Genomic DNA, 17,503 nt, shown 5'->3' with positions numbered 1-17,503 from the left:
TCTTTTTAGCATCAAATTCCCTCTTTGTGTTTCCTCAGACAGTGTTTTCCTGTTGAGCTGTGGCGGAAGTATAGTAACAAAAAGGGGGAATTTGGCACTAAAAAGACTGTACTGTTGAAATATATCTACTTGATTTGACTCATTTGGACGCTGAAGCTTCATATTAGCTTCGGATAAACTTTTTGATACATTTTTGCACAGAAGGAGGACTGTGGATTTTGGCCTCCATCACTTACATTATAAGTACATTATGAAGGGATCTTCTAATGGTCAGTATGAACAGGACGAATGATTACAGCAAGAAATACATGTTTCGATGTTGATTTGGGCTCCTGACTGTTGTTTTAAGACAGACTTGAAAACAATTGTGATTTAACAGATTTAACAGTCTTCAAGTACAGCTTACATTCTTTATGGAAAATAGGAAAAAAGAGGCTTTTTATTGGTGAATTAACATGTATATATATGCTGATGCAGTGGTGGAAGAAGTATTCAGACCCATTACTTGAGTAAAAGTACCAATACAGCAAATACTCCATTACAAGTGAAAGTCCTGCATGAAAATTCCTACTTACGTATTATGAGCTTGATGTAGTTAAAGTATTGCAGTAAAAGTAGTGTTTGGTCCCTCTGACTGATATATTATTATATATGACATCATTAGATTATTAATAGTGAAGCATCAGTGTTAGAGCAGCATGTTACTGTTCTAGCTGCTGGAGGTGGAGCTAGTTTCAACTACTTTATATACAGTTAGATAGTTTAGTCCAGTGGTTCCCAACCTGGGGGTCGGGCCCCTCCAAAGGGTTACCAGATAAATCTTAGGGGTTGTGAGATGATTAATGGGAGAGGAAAGAAGAAAAAACAAAATTCTGATACATGAATCTGTTTTCAGTTTTTGGACTTTTGCTCTAGTCTTTGATTTTTGCTGAAATATTGGATCATTTGAACATTTATTGAAATGAAAGCATGTGAGAAGTCTAGAGGGAAAAATCACTATTTGGTGGAGCTGTTAACAACTCACAGACATCTGAAATGTGACCCCGACTACACACTGCTTTTTGTTGCGTTCCCAAATGCCACAACTGTCCTGGTGAAATTTTAACGGCTCTGCTGGACAACAACAGCAGCAAGTTGTATTATAGTGGAAACCAACGAAGAAGAAGAGCAGCCTGAACGTCTAAATATGGATTTTCAACCATAGTAGTAGCTGGAGAGAAGTCTTGCCTCTGCCTCAGCACTCACAAAAACATAACATGTCACTCTGTAGCACCTTGTAGAAACTAATCAGTAATTGGTACTGCTGGTCTGTTATCTGTCTTTGTGTGTGTGTGTGCAGGTATGTGGGGAATCTGTCTCGGGACGTGACAGAAGCCCTCATCTTGGAGTTGTTTGGCCAGATTGGACCCTGCAAGAGCTGTAAAATGATAGTAGATGTGAGTTCATTAGTCATCTTCTTCACTCAGTGTTGCTGTTGCACTCTTACTTGAGCAAATACTTTGGCCACAACATGCCTCTTTGGCAGTAAAATGTAATCAACTATTGTACAACAGTGTTCTTCCTGAGAATTCATAGATCAACACCTTGCTCTCTGAAATATTGGATCATTTGAACATTTATTAAAATGAAACCATGTGAGAAGTTTAGAGGGAAAAATCACTATTTGGTGGAGCTGTTAACAACTCATAGACATCTGAAATGTGACCCCGACTACACACTGCTTTTTGTAAGACGTCAAAAGCCAAAAAGGTTGGAAATTACTGGTTTCATCTTTAACAATGTGTTGTATTTTAAAAGCTTGTTATATTATCCATTGTGTCAAATCTTCATCTGAAAAGCAACTAAAGCGGTCAAATAAATATAGTGGAGTAGAAAGTACAATATTTCCCTCTGAAATGTAGTGGAGTGGAAGTATAAAGTAGCATAAAATGGGAATACTCAAGTAAAGTGCAAGTACCTCACATTCGAGTAAATGTACTTAGTCACTTCCCATCACTGTATATGTGGTTTATTAAATGTGATGTATTGTAATTTCCAGCTGTCAGTGTTTTGCAATAAGATTGCCCAGAAATTGCCTTTGGCTGAACTATTGCGCATGCGTGTCGGCCCCGGTCGCTCCGCCATCTTTGTCGGCTGCCCATTGTTCACTCTGGAGCTAACAGCGGTGGCAAATCACTTCATACTGCGCAATAAAATAACTTGACAGTGTCACCGGCAGCTGCCCGCGACAGTCGTGGATTTGCTCTCAGGGTTGCGACTTGTTCTCGGCCAGCAAGTTAAGCAGAATGGACGATGACCAGCCCAAAACCCTGTAAGTGTGTGTCTGCGTTACCGCTAGCTTGAATTTCGTCACATAACGGCAGCTCCTTAACGTTACTTCAATTACAAAAACGCTTCTTTCTCTGCTGTGAAGACGGTTGATACAAAAAAACTGCGCTAGAAAACAATCATTTACATTGCGTGTATATGCAGGCTTTCTGTAAACTAAACGTAACACGACCTGGATAAAAGTAAAGACATGTTTTCAGTCGTAATAATCTTAACTACTGGTTAAATCAACCGAGCGGCGCTAACGTTAGCTCGCTAATTCCAGAAAAATCTCAACATCTACGCGTCGTTTCCCAAAGACGAAACATTACTAAAACACTTGTTTTTGTGTGTTTTGTGTATGCCGGGTGAAACAGAGAAGTCAAATGTATCAGCCACGTTTCTACTCCGCCAGTATGTTTGACGACAAACAGGAGAAAAAACAGTAGAAAAATGAAATTACCGTTTTTTTCAATGGAGTTTGGTTTGCCGTTACCTCCATAACGCTCCTCCTGAGAAAAGCATGTATATTGGGGGCGAGAGAAATCATTAGGCCTATGTATGTACAGGTTTTTTTGAAGTTTTATTAGCAGCAACCTCCTTAAATATGAACAGAACTTAAAGCTACTGCAAATGTCGAAAATAGGTTATCTTTATTACCTGGGTAAGATTAGCTGGATGCTATTTAAAGCCACCAGTAAGGTAAAACAAGGTCAGTAGCTGAGATTTCAACAATGTTTCCTATGCCTAGCTACACTCTTTATGTTGTGGCTGAAGAGCTGACTAATAAACGCAGAGTACAGGATCACTGGGGATCAGCAGCCCTCAGATTTCATTGTCTTGAGACTTTGCATTTACTTGGATCCCAAAGGTGGACCCCCTGCTGGCTTTATCCCAAATCCTGACCACTTCTGACATGAAATCTGCAAGTTGCCTGGTTCAAGTATCTGGGTTATTCAGTGGTGGAAGAAGCATTCAGATCCTTTACTTAAGTAAAAGTACAAACACAGCAATGTAAAAATACTCCATTACTAGTAAAAATTCTACTTTTAAGTAAAAGTACACAAGTATTAGCAGCAAAATGTAGTTAAAGTATTGTAGTAAACGTAATTGTTTGGTCCCTCTGACTGATATATTATTATTTATGACAAGCAGCATGTTACTGTTGTAGCTGCTGGAGGTGGAGCTGGTTTGAACTACTTAATATACAGTTAGCTAGTTTAGTCCAGTGATTCCCAACCTAGAGGTCGGGCCCCTCCCAATGGTCATCAGATAAATCTGAGAGGTCATGAGATGATTAACAGGAGAGAAAAGAAGAAAAAAACAAAATTCTGATACATGAATCTGTTTCCAGTTTTTGGACTGTTTCTCTAATATATTAATATTTTTGGTGCAATATTGGATCATTTGAACATTTATTGAAATGAAAGCATGTGAGAAGTTTAGAGGGAAAAATCACTATTTGGTGGAGCTGTTAACAACTCATAGACATCTGAAATGTGACCCCGACTACACACTGCTTTTTGTTGTGTTCCCAAATGCCACTGGTCAAATTTTAACAGCACTGCTGGACAACAACAGCAGCAAGTTGTATTATAGTGGAGACCAACGAAGAAGAAGAGCAGCCTGAACGTCTAAATATGGATTTTCAACCATAGTATTAGCTGGAGAGAAGTCTTGCCTCTGCTTCAGCACACACAAAAACATAACATGTCACTCTGTGGCACGTTGTAGAAACTAATCAGTAATTGGTACTGCTGTTGTGTTATCTGTCTTTGTGTGTGTGTGTGTGTGTGTGTGTGTGTGTGTGTGTGTGTGTGTGTGTGTGTGTGTGTGTGCAGGTATGTGGGGAATCTGTCTCGGGACGTGACAGAAGCCCTCATCTTGGAGTTGTTTGGCCAGATTGGACCCTGCAAGAGCTGTAAAATGATAGTAGATGTGAGTTCATTAGTCATCTTCTTCACTCAGTGTTGCTGTTGCACTCTTACTTGAGCAAATACTTTGGCCACAACATGCCTCTTTGGCAGTAAAATGTAACTAACTATTGTACAACAGTGTTCTTCCTGAGAATTCATAGATCAACACCTTGCTCTCCTCTCCTGTTATCTGCCGGTTGCACCAGCTGTTCACAAGTTTAAACTTGGCCTCGTTATAACTGTTTATTCTAGGTCAAGTGGAAATTTACACATCGTTAAATTAAAACCGGTCACACCACACGAACTAGTTCTTCTGTAGTGATTAATTGTTGCTAAATATTTACACAAATTAACCAACAAAACTATTGTTAACTTGCTAATTTATGACCCGTTTAGACTGAAGAGTAAAAGAGATGATATAGAATATCGGTCAACATATCTGATCTGACACTTTACGTTTCACAGAAAGACACAATATACCTCAAATTATTAAACATTATGCCAATAACATCACATTCAATGACCAAATAACGTTGATTAGTTACTTAATCAGATATTTCCTTTTCACCGTGAACTGCATAAATAAAACTAGCTCTAAAACACACGTATTTCTTCAGGTATGCAGATATAAATAAACTAACACCTACATTCACAAAGGATTAACAGTTAAGTTTATCTTTTGCCCCCCAAGACTGTTATTTTTTGGAAGTTATGTTACATTTTGTGCTGTTCTTACATAGTTGGTTGTCTTTTGTTGGACAGCTCTACGGATGTTTTCCTAGCAACTGATTTACACATTACCAAAGTGTTTACTAGATGAGACATTTCTTAATTTTTAATGGTGCAACCTGATTTAATAAATCACCAGTTTGAAAATAGTTAGTAGTTACTAAGAACCAGGGCTGCCGCCAACGATTGTTCTCATGATCGACTAATCTGCTGATTATTTACCCGATTATTCAGCAGCAAAAACAGCAAAAAATTGTCCATCACAATGTCCTAAAGCACATGTTGACGTCTTGTTTTGTCCAACAAACAGTCAAAAACCCTAAAATATTAAATTTACTATAATGACAGTATCAAGAAAAGCATCAAATTCTCACATTTGAGAAGCTGGACTCATCTGTTTTTAATGATTTTGCTTGATTGGTTATCAGAATAGTTGCCAATTAACTTGCCTAATCTGACTAATCGTTGCAGCTCTATTAAGGATTTAAAAGGGACTTTACGCACAAACTTAGTGATGGATTTACGAACAGCTGCTGCAACCCAGTCCAGGTCTAGTCGCTTACTCACCTCTTCTGATGTTCATCCTGTTGATTCACCGCTAATTTTGTCCAATAGTATCATGACCTCCCATTTTTATTAATGCTAAATGATGACATCATTACATTTACCAAGGCCTGGGGGAAGAAACTTTTTAACCGCCACATTGACTTAACACTTGTGTTTCTTGTCCACTTCAGACAGCAGGTCATGACCCGTACTGCTTTGTGGAGTTCTATGAGCATAGACATGCCACTGCCACAATTGCAGCCATGAATGGTCGGAAAATACTGGGTAAGGTAAGCTATCATATCTCCTGGGTGAGTCAACTTAGGGCAAGGCTGGGTGGGCAGGGTCGAAATGAAAACAGCTGGAAAAACTTGAATCTTGTTAAAACCTTATCTTACTGCCCTTTTCCTGCTCCTGCTCCACTTCACTTAATTTGTTTTATTCCCCTGTGCACATTTTTCATCTGTGCACAATTTAAAATGACCGGGTGGGAACGCCAGACACTGATCTTTGTAATCTTACTGCTGGGAAGTATAAGAATGCTAAAAGCAAAATGTCTTTAAGTGTTAGGTTATCGCTTTGTAATTGTTTTCCTCGTTTCGTGCTGTGGTATTAACACAAATCAGTATATAGAACATGGAGTCATTGCCATGTATTCAAAACACGAAAGCCGTAATGGTAACCAAAGTAATCAGTCTATAAATTACTAGATTGGTGTAGCAAAGTCTGCCGCTTGATGGGTTTTTCCGTTTCACAGTTATGCAGGTTAAAGAGGCTAAAAGATTGTGAAAATGTATTTTTTCCTTTTTCATATTACTCAGAAGAAAAAAAGCAAAGTCAGTGTAGGACTCCTCATGAGAGCATTCAGACTGACGCAGATTATTAAATGTAATATGATTTGTAATTTAGACCAGTGCTTCAGTTTGGCGTCGCCACAGAAGCTATGAAAACGTCAAAAGTATTGATTGTTGTAATATCACAATAGTCTCATAATATCGGATTAGTTTGTGCTCTAATGTAGATCAAATGTTTAAACATTTTCTGTACTGCGTTTTCTCCTTTTTTAAAATATAAAAATCAATCCATCAGAGTTCAGTAGGGTTGCAACTAATGATTATTATTATTATTTTCCTCATTAATAGATTGTTTGGTCCATAAAATGTCAGAAAACATTGAAAAAGCCAAAGTTACATACATACAGAAATATTCAAGTATCTTATTTTATCCAACAAACAGTCTAAAAACATTGGAGCATCTGGAGTCACTTTTTGGCATTTTTACTTTAAAAAAAACACAACAAAAACTATTAGTTTGTAATCAAAATAGTTGCAGATTAATCTTTTCATGATCAAGTTTTCTATTATTCAGCCAATTTATTTTTAATTTCAGACCAATTTGACCAGTTAGGTTTTGAAATCATTGTAAAAAAAACCTCAATTATTTGACTTTCCATCGGCCAGATGTGGTTTTCATAGTGCACACAGTTTCAACAAACACACTGAATATCATAAACTTTACATGCAGGATTTTAATAAAGGTAACTGACAAGTCGGTGTGAATTACATTGTGCATTTGCAGGTGTAAATAAAATGCTGTTTGGGTTTGTTTTTGTTTTTTTTGTCACTTCATGCTCCATGCTGTCTCTGTTTTCTAATGAAGATTTTCCTAATAGTGAGTTTCCATCTGTGTATGAATGACTTTAATGTGGCCCTGCTGTGTAATCATGCTACATGTTAACGTTCTTTGATCTACTTTTTTAATTAATGCTCTTCTGTCCCCCCCCCCTCCCCTCCGTCTTTACTGCTGTGTTCTTTTGCAAAGTTATTTCCACATAGAATCCACATAAGAGCAACTTCCAGAAAAATACATTCAGTTGAAAATATTTTATCCTCAACAGGTATTGAAGGACCATTTGAGGAGTATAACAAGTTCGTAAAAATCACTTGTTTGTAAGTCCCTTGTTATTTGGACCTTACTTCCTACAGTTTTGCTCCAAATTTGTACTAGACTGAGACTGAAATGTTCCTCATTGTGAAGGTGAAATCTTGATATCCCTTTATATTCTCCACTGTATTTTACTGTGTATTAAATGTATGCAAAGGTATGTAAAATTAGATAATAACAATGGATGAATCGATTTGTACTGCTGGCATACAGAGGCCTCCTTATTTAAAAAAAAAAAAAAAAAAAGTTCTCAATCACAAAATGTGACAATAGAAGTAAAACTGGTGTGTGACAAAGACCTCTAATCAAAAGAAAAAAAAGCACCTTCCTCCCTTTTGCAATTGTTCTTCACTTCTCACCTTTTTTTTTTCCTCTTCCTCGCTCTCTACGTCTGTCTCTCTTGCAGGAGGTCAAGGTCAACTGGGCCACGACGCCAACCAGCCAAAAGAAAGACACAAGCAGTGAGTAGTTTGTCTTAAGTAGTAAAAATAATATCACAAGGCTACATGTTTTTGTTTTTTTTCTTTTCTTTTCTTCTCGGAAAATGTGGTCTCACTAAACACATGCTGCCGTTCTGATTGATTGGATGGAAAATGTTTTGACCATATCTTAATGACTCATAAATGTGACCCATCAGTATCCCAAGAATTGTTTTTATCGTGTTAAATGACTTGTTTTTTATGAACTGTAATGTGAATGTTTGTTTTTTTTAGGTCACTTCCATGTCTTTGTTGGGGATCTAAGTCCTGAAATTACCACAGATGACATAAAAGCAGCTTTTGCTCCATTTGGGAAAATATCGTAAGTGTATCCTCATGATACTTGGAGTGTGCAATTATGGGTTTTTTTTGTTTTTTTTATTACTGTCAACAAATCCCATGAAAAGACCAAAACAAACATAGCAAGTCCTTCTCTCGATATTTTGCAAGGTTCCCACTGAAGATGCAAATCTTTAAAAACACGTCTCAAATATATAGATTCATATTTAAATAAATATTTAGTAATTTCCTTAAACAGCTGGGCACTGTAGTTTTAATCAAACATTATTAAAATTATAGTAAATATGCATTTTTATTCAGAAGTAGTAGAAGTTATTCATTTTAAATGCTCAGTCTTTATCAAAAAGCTTCTAATTGAAGAACAACAGGTATTTAAAATGAACGAACAGGAAAACTGATTCAGGGAGAAATACAGACACAAATAAACCAAGTTAAGAGGGAACAAAGATAAAGTGGAGCAGCTACTCAAGAACGACGACGTAAGGGAGGTGTGGAGCGGAATAAAGACAATGGTTGGCTTGACCTCATAGCGGGCCGAGTCTGCACAAACAGCAGTTTGCCAATAACTTAAATTGCTTTTTTGCACATTATGAGACTGATAGACCGTCCCAATTCTAGACCAAGGCGGACTGGAAAGATGGTGGTACGCCAATATGTGTAACTTCAGAGGAAGTCTGACGCACCCTCTCTTAGATAAATACTGGGAAACCCACCAGTCCTGATGGAACGGATGGGAATACACAAGGGAAGTGTTGTGAGCAGTTATCCACTGGACTCACAAATAATTCAGAGGTCATGTAAAACTTCTATAATAATCCCACTACCTAAAAAGACAAATCCCTCTGAATTAAATGATTTTAGACCAGTAGCATTAACTTCAGCATGTCCACATCCATGGAGGACAGTCATCTGTCATCGGCACTCAAACTGGGGTACCACAAGGTTATGTCCTCTCACATTGTGTACCAAATGATATCATCTGGATAATTGTACAATAATAAGATTTGCAGATGCTTTGATAGGCCTTCTAATTGACAGTCAGACCAGTTATAGAGCTGAGATTAACCACTTCTACAACTGGTGACTTTAAACACAAAGAAAACTAAAGAAATTCTCATTAATTTCAGAGGAAACTCCTCTCTGTGCCCTGTAATCATGAACAACATAACCATCGTAAGTGTACAGGAGTATATAAGTACCTGGGCACTGTTATTGATAGCAAACTGACATGGAATGCTAACACCAACGCCGGGGTTGCGAAGGCTCGACGGCGTCTCTACTTTTTAAGGAAACTGTGGAAAGAACTATGCTGACACTGTTTAACAAGACCTTCATTCAGAGTATATTGACCTTTTGTATCCCGTGTTGTGGAGGAGCGTTGTCCATACATAACCAGAACAAACTGGACCGGGTTTGTTAAACTGGGTGGCAAGATAACCGGGGAACAAATGTGCAGTATTACATGACGCACCGGTACACTATGAATTTAACTCACAAGACCATAGCGGACCCACTGCATCCTTTATGGTCTGAATATGCACTTCTACCTTCAGGCTGAAGGTACAGTGTGTCCAGGATTGTGGACTAAAAGAGGCGTCACATCCTTTTGTCCCATGAAGCATTCAGCTGCTTAACGAGCTTTTGGTCTGAAATTGGCACCTCATGTCTTTTATCCCAAAATAATGCTTTTTATGATGTTTTTTTATGATGCTTATGTTTTGTTATGTGCTGTGTGCTTGTTTTGTTTGGTTGTTCATGTTTTTTTTGATGTCCTCTTGTGCTCTCTGTGCAAAAGCAAATTCCCCTCGGGCCAATAAAAGGTTTCATTCATTTATTCATTCGTCGGGGACTATAATCCACATTTGGTGCTCCAGTGAATATTTATGTCAGCGGGACGATGCATGTCGGATTCGACTGAAAATAAAACCACAGCGCCCATGTTCAGCATAACGAAGGAAAATGTCACCCGGCGCAACGGCGTGTGACTCATTTGTGTGTTTTTTGGACAACATAATGGACGTCTGTGTCTCTGGAATAAGATACATCAGGCTTCGGATACACAGACAATACTCATTAGTAGATGATAACAACTCATTGGTCTTTTCATGGGATTTTTTTTGGACAAAAATGAAATGTAGAATATAAAGTAAATGGAGTCAGATCCTTAGATTTAGCATCGTTAAAACACACTGCCTCTTGTTAAACTCCTCCATATCTTGCTTAATATAATAAATGTAATAATATCATCAAATGCATTTTTCTTGACTAACCGTTGGCCGTTTGTCCACAGTGATTGTCGAGTGGTGAAAGACATGGCCACAGGTAAATCTAAAGGCTATGGCTTTGTCTCCTTCTTCAACAAATGGGTAAGTGTGCCAGTAGTGCACATGTGTGAGAGGACTGAGAAAAACATGAGCAGGTTCTGATTGTTGACTTGTTGAGATTTAGGGGCTTTTTTAAAAATATTTTGGTTTTTGGTGACTCAGGACTTTGTTTGTTTCCTCTGTATAATCAGGATGCAGAGAACGCCATACAGCAGATGGGAGGACAGTGGTTGGGGGGGAGGCAGATCAGGACCAACTGGGCCACAAGGAAGCCTGCTCCTAAAACTACAAATGAAAGTGAGTTCACAGGAAGTGAATTAAAGATTGTTTGTTTTAACACTCAGTAAATCTAGAAGGGGGAGATTTTACCTAAATTAGAAACTTCAAAAAAAATTGTCAGGCCTCTTTTCACTGCACATATTTCTGTCTTGTCATAGCAGGAAGTGCAGGAATATTATGAAAAGGGCCCTACAGAGAAATAAAACGTCTTTCTTTACCTTTCGCTCGATCCAGTTTTTTTATTGTCTAATCAAGTCTCGCTGAAGGAAAAGTTTCATTCTGAAACCTTTGCGAGAGTTGAGTTGTTGCCAAAATCAACAAAATATTCTGCTGCAGGGCTCTTGCTTAATACCGGTTGTCCCCATTAGTCATTCAGACACAAAATGATGGGAAAGTCCAGGTTGAAAATACCGAAGTTTCCCTTTAACAGTGAAAAGATGCCAAAGTCATATTTATAAAACTGTTCGTCATAGTTTTGCTGCAATGTGAAAATATTTTTTATATATTTACAGACAAGTTAAAGACAGTTAAAGGTCAATACTCATGTTTCCTGTTTTATGATTGTTCCCCTCTGTGCATGACAGTCTCACAGGACAAATACACACCTTAAAAACCAACACGTAGTTTCCAAAAGCATGAAATGTATATATTTGATCCTTAATTCATCACCAGACATCTTGTTTTTGGTCAGTACAGTGCAGCATGTACAGCACAGTAGAGGCAGGCAGTTGCAGAGATTAAGATAAATATTCTGAGGACAAAAGGGAACAAACTGAATAAAACCTGCTCTATCTTTTTCTTTTCAGCAACCAATACCAAGCAGCTATCTTTCGACGAGGTGGTGAACCAGTCCAGCCCCAGCAACTGCACCGTCTACTGCGGAGGCGTCACAGCAGGTCTCACAGGTGAGTCACGGTTCGTCCTCAAGGTTAAACTGCAGTTATAGAAGCATCGCTCACACATTATGTAAATATTAACGCTGGTTTTCTTGTCTGCAGAGCAAATTATGAGACAGACCTTCTCACCTTTTGGCCAAATAATGGAAATCCGTGTTTTCCCAGACAAAGGCTACTCGTTTGTGAGGTAAGATGACTGAAATATACCGTTTATTTAACGCTATAAAGGCTTAATTGTCACAAATGTCTAAGCTCTCTTCTGTCTTCAGGTTCAACTCCCATGAGGCAGCAGCTCATGCCATCGTTTCTGTCAATGGCACATCCATAGAGGGCTATGTCGTTAAGTGTTACTGGGGCAAAGAAACAACAGACATGGTCAGCCCCATACAGCAGGTACAGATGCCACAGGTATGTACCAGGATTATCAGCAGTGCAGCTGCAGTGTCTCTTCATTCGACTGCGAGATCCTAACTCTGCTGCTGCTGCACGCTGCAGGTGCAACGTGATATTCTGCCTCTTAAAATATGATTGTGTGTGTCAGCAGAACACGGTGAGCTTCGCAGCGCAGCCCTACAGCCAGTGGGGTCAGTGGTACAGCAACACGCAGCAGATTGGTCAGTACGTGCCCAATGGATGGCAGATGCCGAGCTATGGAGTCTATGGACAGACCTGGGATCAGCAGGGCTACAAGTGAGTGTGAACGTGACGTCATGTTTCTCAGTTTGCTTATCAGACATGTGAAAAACTTCTATTGGACGTCCTTTCTTGAAAATGTAGGTATTCTTCATGCAACTATCAGTTTCTTTCCCCCTCTCTTAACCTATTTATCCTTTGCTCTCCCACTTTTAATTCAAATCTTCTATCCAGATAAAATCCAGATGCTATTTAAGACACTTTCATTCACATGTAGCCACATATATGTGTAATAAAGATGTACGAGTGTCTGCATCAGCCAATTAAAGCTCAAACTAATACTTCAACTGACAGGACAACTGAAGCAGGATGTGGAAAGATGAGAGCAACTGATGTTATAACAACATAAAGCATGTCTTCATCAGAGTACTCGTTATGTCGAAATATTAGTCGCTGCAGCTTATTATTACTGTTTGCTCCACATCTCAGATTTCCACATCCTGCCACGTATGTGTCTCCGTTGGCCGGATCTCAAATCTGATTCCAAGTCACATTGATGAATCATATTTATGAACTACAAGCAAAACAAAATCTGTATCGTCCTCATGGCTTCTCGTTAATGTCGCTCCCTCACACACACACACGGATCGTTCAGCGGTTCCACGGATCAGGAATCAGATAAAAGTTTCTGCAGCTCAGCACGGCCTCCGTATGAGCTGCTGGAGCTGCAATTTCCTGTCACTTTTTAATGAGACAGGAGGGATCAACGGCAGCTGCCGTTATCACACGGGACAGATCCTGTAGAGGGTTTTTCCACAGATTGCTGTAGTGACATTTTTGAGGAGTAAAGATTCATCTTGTGGAGACATTTACATTTTGTCCTTGGGCGTTTTTATCCAGAGCGACTTACAAGTGAGGAAGGACAATCAAGCTTTAGAGGACAGTCAGTCAGAAGAGCTGGAGTGCAAATTCTCAAGTATCTGGCCAGGTAGAAGTGCAATGAGGGAGCGCTAGACAGAAGGCTTTTTTGTTTTATTTAGTTTTTTTAAGTAAGAAACGACTGGAAGTGCATAAGAAACACCATAAACAACAAGAAAGTAGTGCAACAATCAACAAAGTGCTAAAAGGTTAAAGAAGAGCAGAGTTTTTGAGACGGACACATTTACACCTTTTCATCATCTGGCTTGAATGCGTCTCAAATCTCCTCCAGATGGAGCTTTAACAGTTGGATTTTAATCAGTCTCAATGCATCATGGATGCATTTAAACATTTCTTTTTGTTTAAATCTTATTAGTTATCCACTCCAGGACGTGTAAATGTAAATGCTTTGCTCTGCTTCGTCTCTTAATCTGACTCCACTTGTGTAACTGTATCGTCTCTGCCTGATGTTTTCAGTCATCTACATGCTGGAGCCGGATGGACAGGCGTGGGCGCCGTGAGCAACGGAGGCATGGTGGAGCCCGGACAGGGCGTCAACGGGACGGTGCTAACCAACCAGGCTGGCATGGGCACCGCCGGCTACCACACCCACTGATCACTGGCCGCACTGTAGCCCTCTCTAAGCCTCTGAGGCCACAAGGATGACACTGCTGGAGAAAGGAGTGCATCATATGCGCTCTCTCTGTCAACACACAAAAATTATACTCTTGTTAGGGAGGCTGGTTTGCCATTTGATCAATCATACCAGCCCATAACCTCACCCACTGCCCAAATCTGCAAGTGTAAAGAAAACAGTCCACTCCAGAACACTTAAACACTGTTAGAACAGCTACTGCTAATGCACCTTTCATTCCTGGGCCCATTTTTATTATTTGGTGTATTTTTCTAAAGCCTGCAGATAACTGGCCAAATGTAAATTATATGACGTGTCAAGATATTTCTAGCACAGCTACAGTTTAGTTTAAAAGGAAGAAACGGTCGACTAATTAAATATATATAATAAAAACACCGGGTTTTGTTTTTCAGCCCCTCAGAGCCAAAGAGGAAGGGCAGACTTTTATACCAATAATCAACAAGTCACACAGGAAGAAGAGGCTTCCAACTCTGCCTCTGAAAGTACTCAATAGTCCATAGTCATGCATTGCGTGTATTGAGTAAGGGGCGCGCAAATTTTTTTTTATTTTTTTTTTTTATATTTTCCTCCCATTATTCTGTCCACCTATTACTTAAAGTGAAATATGAGTCCAAGAAAGTTCTCAGGGTGTTGTCAAAGTCATTCTGTGAAATGTAGGAAAACACTGAGTACAAGTAGGCAGGTTGAGGGAAAGCGGGAAACCCACAAAACAACAACAACAACAACAACAAGTACATTTTTGAGCGCTCCTTCACTAATCTCACAGAACGGACTGAACAGACGGAGAACTCCAGTCTGTTGGATCAGAAATGTGTGTGCTTAACGTGTGTGCATGAACTGATGCTTTTACACACAAGACTGTCCAGATCATCTTCCCCTTAAACAGAAAGGACTACGCCAATATTTCTTTTTTTTCTTTCTTTTTTTTTTGCTACAGATAAAATAGACAAAGTGTCATTTTCTTTTTTCTTTTTTTGTTTTGAGCAACTTTAAAAATGCTGACATTGTATAAAGAGCTTTTTTGCCTTTTTTTTTTTTTTTTTTTGTGTTTCATTTCGGGACTGTCTTATAAAGAAATGTTGCAGTGACACCATAGAATCATGTGACATGTGAGATCTTTTATGTTTGTTTATAAAAACATTAAGTGGCTGTCAACTGTCAACTTTATTTTTTAAATTAGATTTTCAATATCTCAAATAAAAACCAATTGCAGGGATTACTGCCACTCTTATCTTACTTACAGGCAGACAAATATTGCACAATTACTTAAAGTTATCTTTTCACAAAAAAATTGAAATACTAGGTTTTTTTTTTTTTTTATGTTTTTTGCATTCCACTTTCTTTTGTAATTTCATTTGGAAGTCTGTTTTATGTAAATAACCAAACAGTCTGTTCACTTGTTCTGAATCTGTATAAAGACGACATGTTAATTAAGGAAGCGTGTTCGCCTCTGGTTGGTGGAAATGGATTCAAGAAAAGAAAAAAAACAGCTGTTTGACGGTAGCATCCCTGTCCAGTGCTGGTCCATGTACAGTAGAGACAGTGCATCATTTTATTCTTCCAGAAGCAGCGTTGCTATGCAATGCAAAATTATTTAGATCTACAAGTAATTCATGATTTAAGTTATTCTGTTTTAAACCTAAATAATTGTTTTTACTGATAAAGGAAAAACAACCTCATAAGGATAAAATTTTTGCACTGTGGCCACCATCATTTTAATATAGCTGAAAAATCCATTGTGTTGCCTTATTATCAGCGAGTTACTTTTTTTTTTTTTTTTTTTTAATTTAACCAAAAATCATCAAAGAGTAGGCGGTGCCTAAGAATGTTTTCAACCTATGTTTTGGCAAGGGAAGTTCTGTTGATGCTTCAGTAACATGGTTTGTGTTTTTGCTTTGTCCCATTAAAATGCTGATGCTTAAAACGGCTCACATTTACACTGTTTGCATCTTTAAAACCATTTAAAACATGCAGCACAGAGAATGGAGGATTTAACAAAACATACAGAAATGTCTTCATTCTTCTGTCCTCTTCCTGCTGTCTTAAAGTTGCTGAGTCACATATCATTTCCAATATTAAAGTAGAGGCCTACAATGCATACAATAAATGTTTTCATTGTAGATTTATTTGCCAATTTTTTTTTCTGAATTCAATTATTTAATGAAAAAATGTCAAAAGTTTATGAAGGCCAAGGTGACGTCCTAAAGATGCTCTGACCAACAGTCCAAAATCAAAACGCATTCAGTTTACTATCATATATGACAAAGAAAAGCAGCAAATCCCCAAATTTGAGAAACTGAACCAAAGAATGTTTATTTTTTGTGAATTAAATGATTAATAGATTATTTAGTACAATGCACAATTACTTGACTACGCAATAAGTGGACAAGAAAACACCTGCGTCATTAAATGCAGGGCTGCAGCGACCAATGTTATGCATTAGACGTGTTTAAATTTTGACTACAAAATGTATGATTCAGTATTTGTCCACTAGAATTTAATTCCTGGCAGTGTGGAGTGGGCTTTGAAGCAGCATTTACACCTTCAATGTTAGGATATAAAACTGTAATGCTATTTTATGGGGCTGTAATTTCCTAGAAAATTTCCTGGACATTTATTCATTCACAGGAAAAGTATATTGTAGAACTGAAATAATACACAGACAATTATTAAACTTAAACTTATTAAACTACAAGAAAAAATGCCCAAAATTAGCTTGTTTCTAGTATCTTAAATGTGGAGATGTCCTGCTTTTTTTGTTATGTCATTATAAATTTAAATTGACTATTTTCTGACATTTTATATACAATTAACAAAACATTTGATAGATCAATCTGCCATGAAAATAAAGGGGTTGCAGCCCTAGTTAACAGGGCTGGGTTACTAACGGGAGAGTTGGTAACTTCTCTGCGGCCCCCAAACCTTCAGGGGGCCAGAAGGCTCCTGGGTGGTACTAGTAGGTCACAAATAGTTTGTGGTTATTTAAGTTTTTTTGTACCAATATAAAATGAAGGGCCTTAAGGTGAGGGCCCATCTTGTAGAAGGTCTCTGTGTTAAAAATCCAGCTCTGATTGGTCTTTATTGTTTCAGGTGGGTTTTACTAAATACACCGAAAAACCACAGCTCATTCTTGTCCCAGGGGCCTCGGCGGGTTAATGTGGCCTGTTGTTGAAAACTAATCTTAAACTATTTAGATAATCAGATAATAGTTTCGGCATTTTAGAAAAAAAAAATTACAATCATTTGCTGGTTGCAGCTTCTCCAATGAGAGTATTTACTTCTCTGACATTTTATAGACTTATTAAAACGTCAATAAAAACATTATTTGTAACATCAGTCGTTATTTGCATCCCTAAAACTTACAGAAAATATAACTGAACATTTGACTGAATAAATGTAGAAAAAAATGGAGATGGAAAAGTTAAAAAAAAAAATACAAAATGTTGGTGTCAGAATTGGGGGATGTGGTAGTATTTCTAAAATCCTGGCTATGTCCCTGATTATATAGATAGATAGACAGATAGATAGATCGATAGATAGATAGATAGATAGATAGATAGAGTGGAAGTTGACACAT

At 38.1% G+C, this 17,503-nt stretch overlaps 1 protein-coding gene across 6 annotated transcripts; it reads left to right on the top strand.

The window, feature by feature from the left end:
* The first annotated feature begins 1,309 nt into the window (after window positions 1-1,309).
* On the top strand, window positions 1,310-15,863 carry LOC121885413 (nucleolysin TIA-1-like). Of its 6 annotated transcripts, none has more exons than XM_042394829.1 (12): window positions 2,113-2,311; window positions 4,149-4,245; window positions 5,690-5,788; window positions 7,849-7,903; window positions 8,156-8,243; window positions 10,512-10,587; window positions 10,737-10,842; window positions 11,631-11,729; window positions 11,823-11,907; window positions 11,990-12,113; window positions 12,265-12,410; window positions 13,749-15,863. In XM_042394829.1, the coding sequence occupies exons 1-12, from the start codon at window positions 2,286-2,288 to the stop codon at window positions 13,885-13,887; spliced, it is 1,140 nt and encodes a 379-aa protein (XP_042250763.1). In that variant the 5' UTR covers window positions 2,113-2,285; the 3' UTR covers window positions 13,888-15,863. The 6 variants fall into 6 exon arrangements, with proteins under 6 accessions (XP_042250764.1, XP_042250766.1, XP_042250763.1 ...); XM_042394827.1 differs by having other exon boundaries at window positions 11,990-12,128; XM_042394826.1 differs by having other exon boundaries at window positions 11,990-12,128; window positions 12,262-12,410.
* The last annotated feature ends 1,640 nt before the right edge of the window (window positions 15,864-17,503 follow it).

Source organism: Thunnus maccoyii, chromosome 19 (genome assembly GCF_910596095.1).
Source record: "Thunnus maccoyii chromosome 19, fThuMac1.1, whole genome shotgun sequence".
NCBI lineage: Eukaryota > Metazoa > Chordata > Actinopteri > Scombriformes > Scombridae > Thunnus > Thunnus maccoyii.
This window is presented reverse-complemented; position numbering and strand designations above follow the sequence as displayed.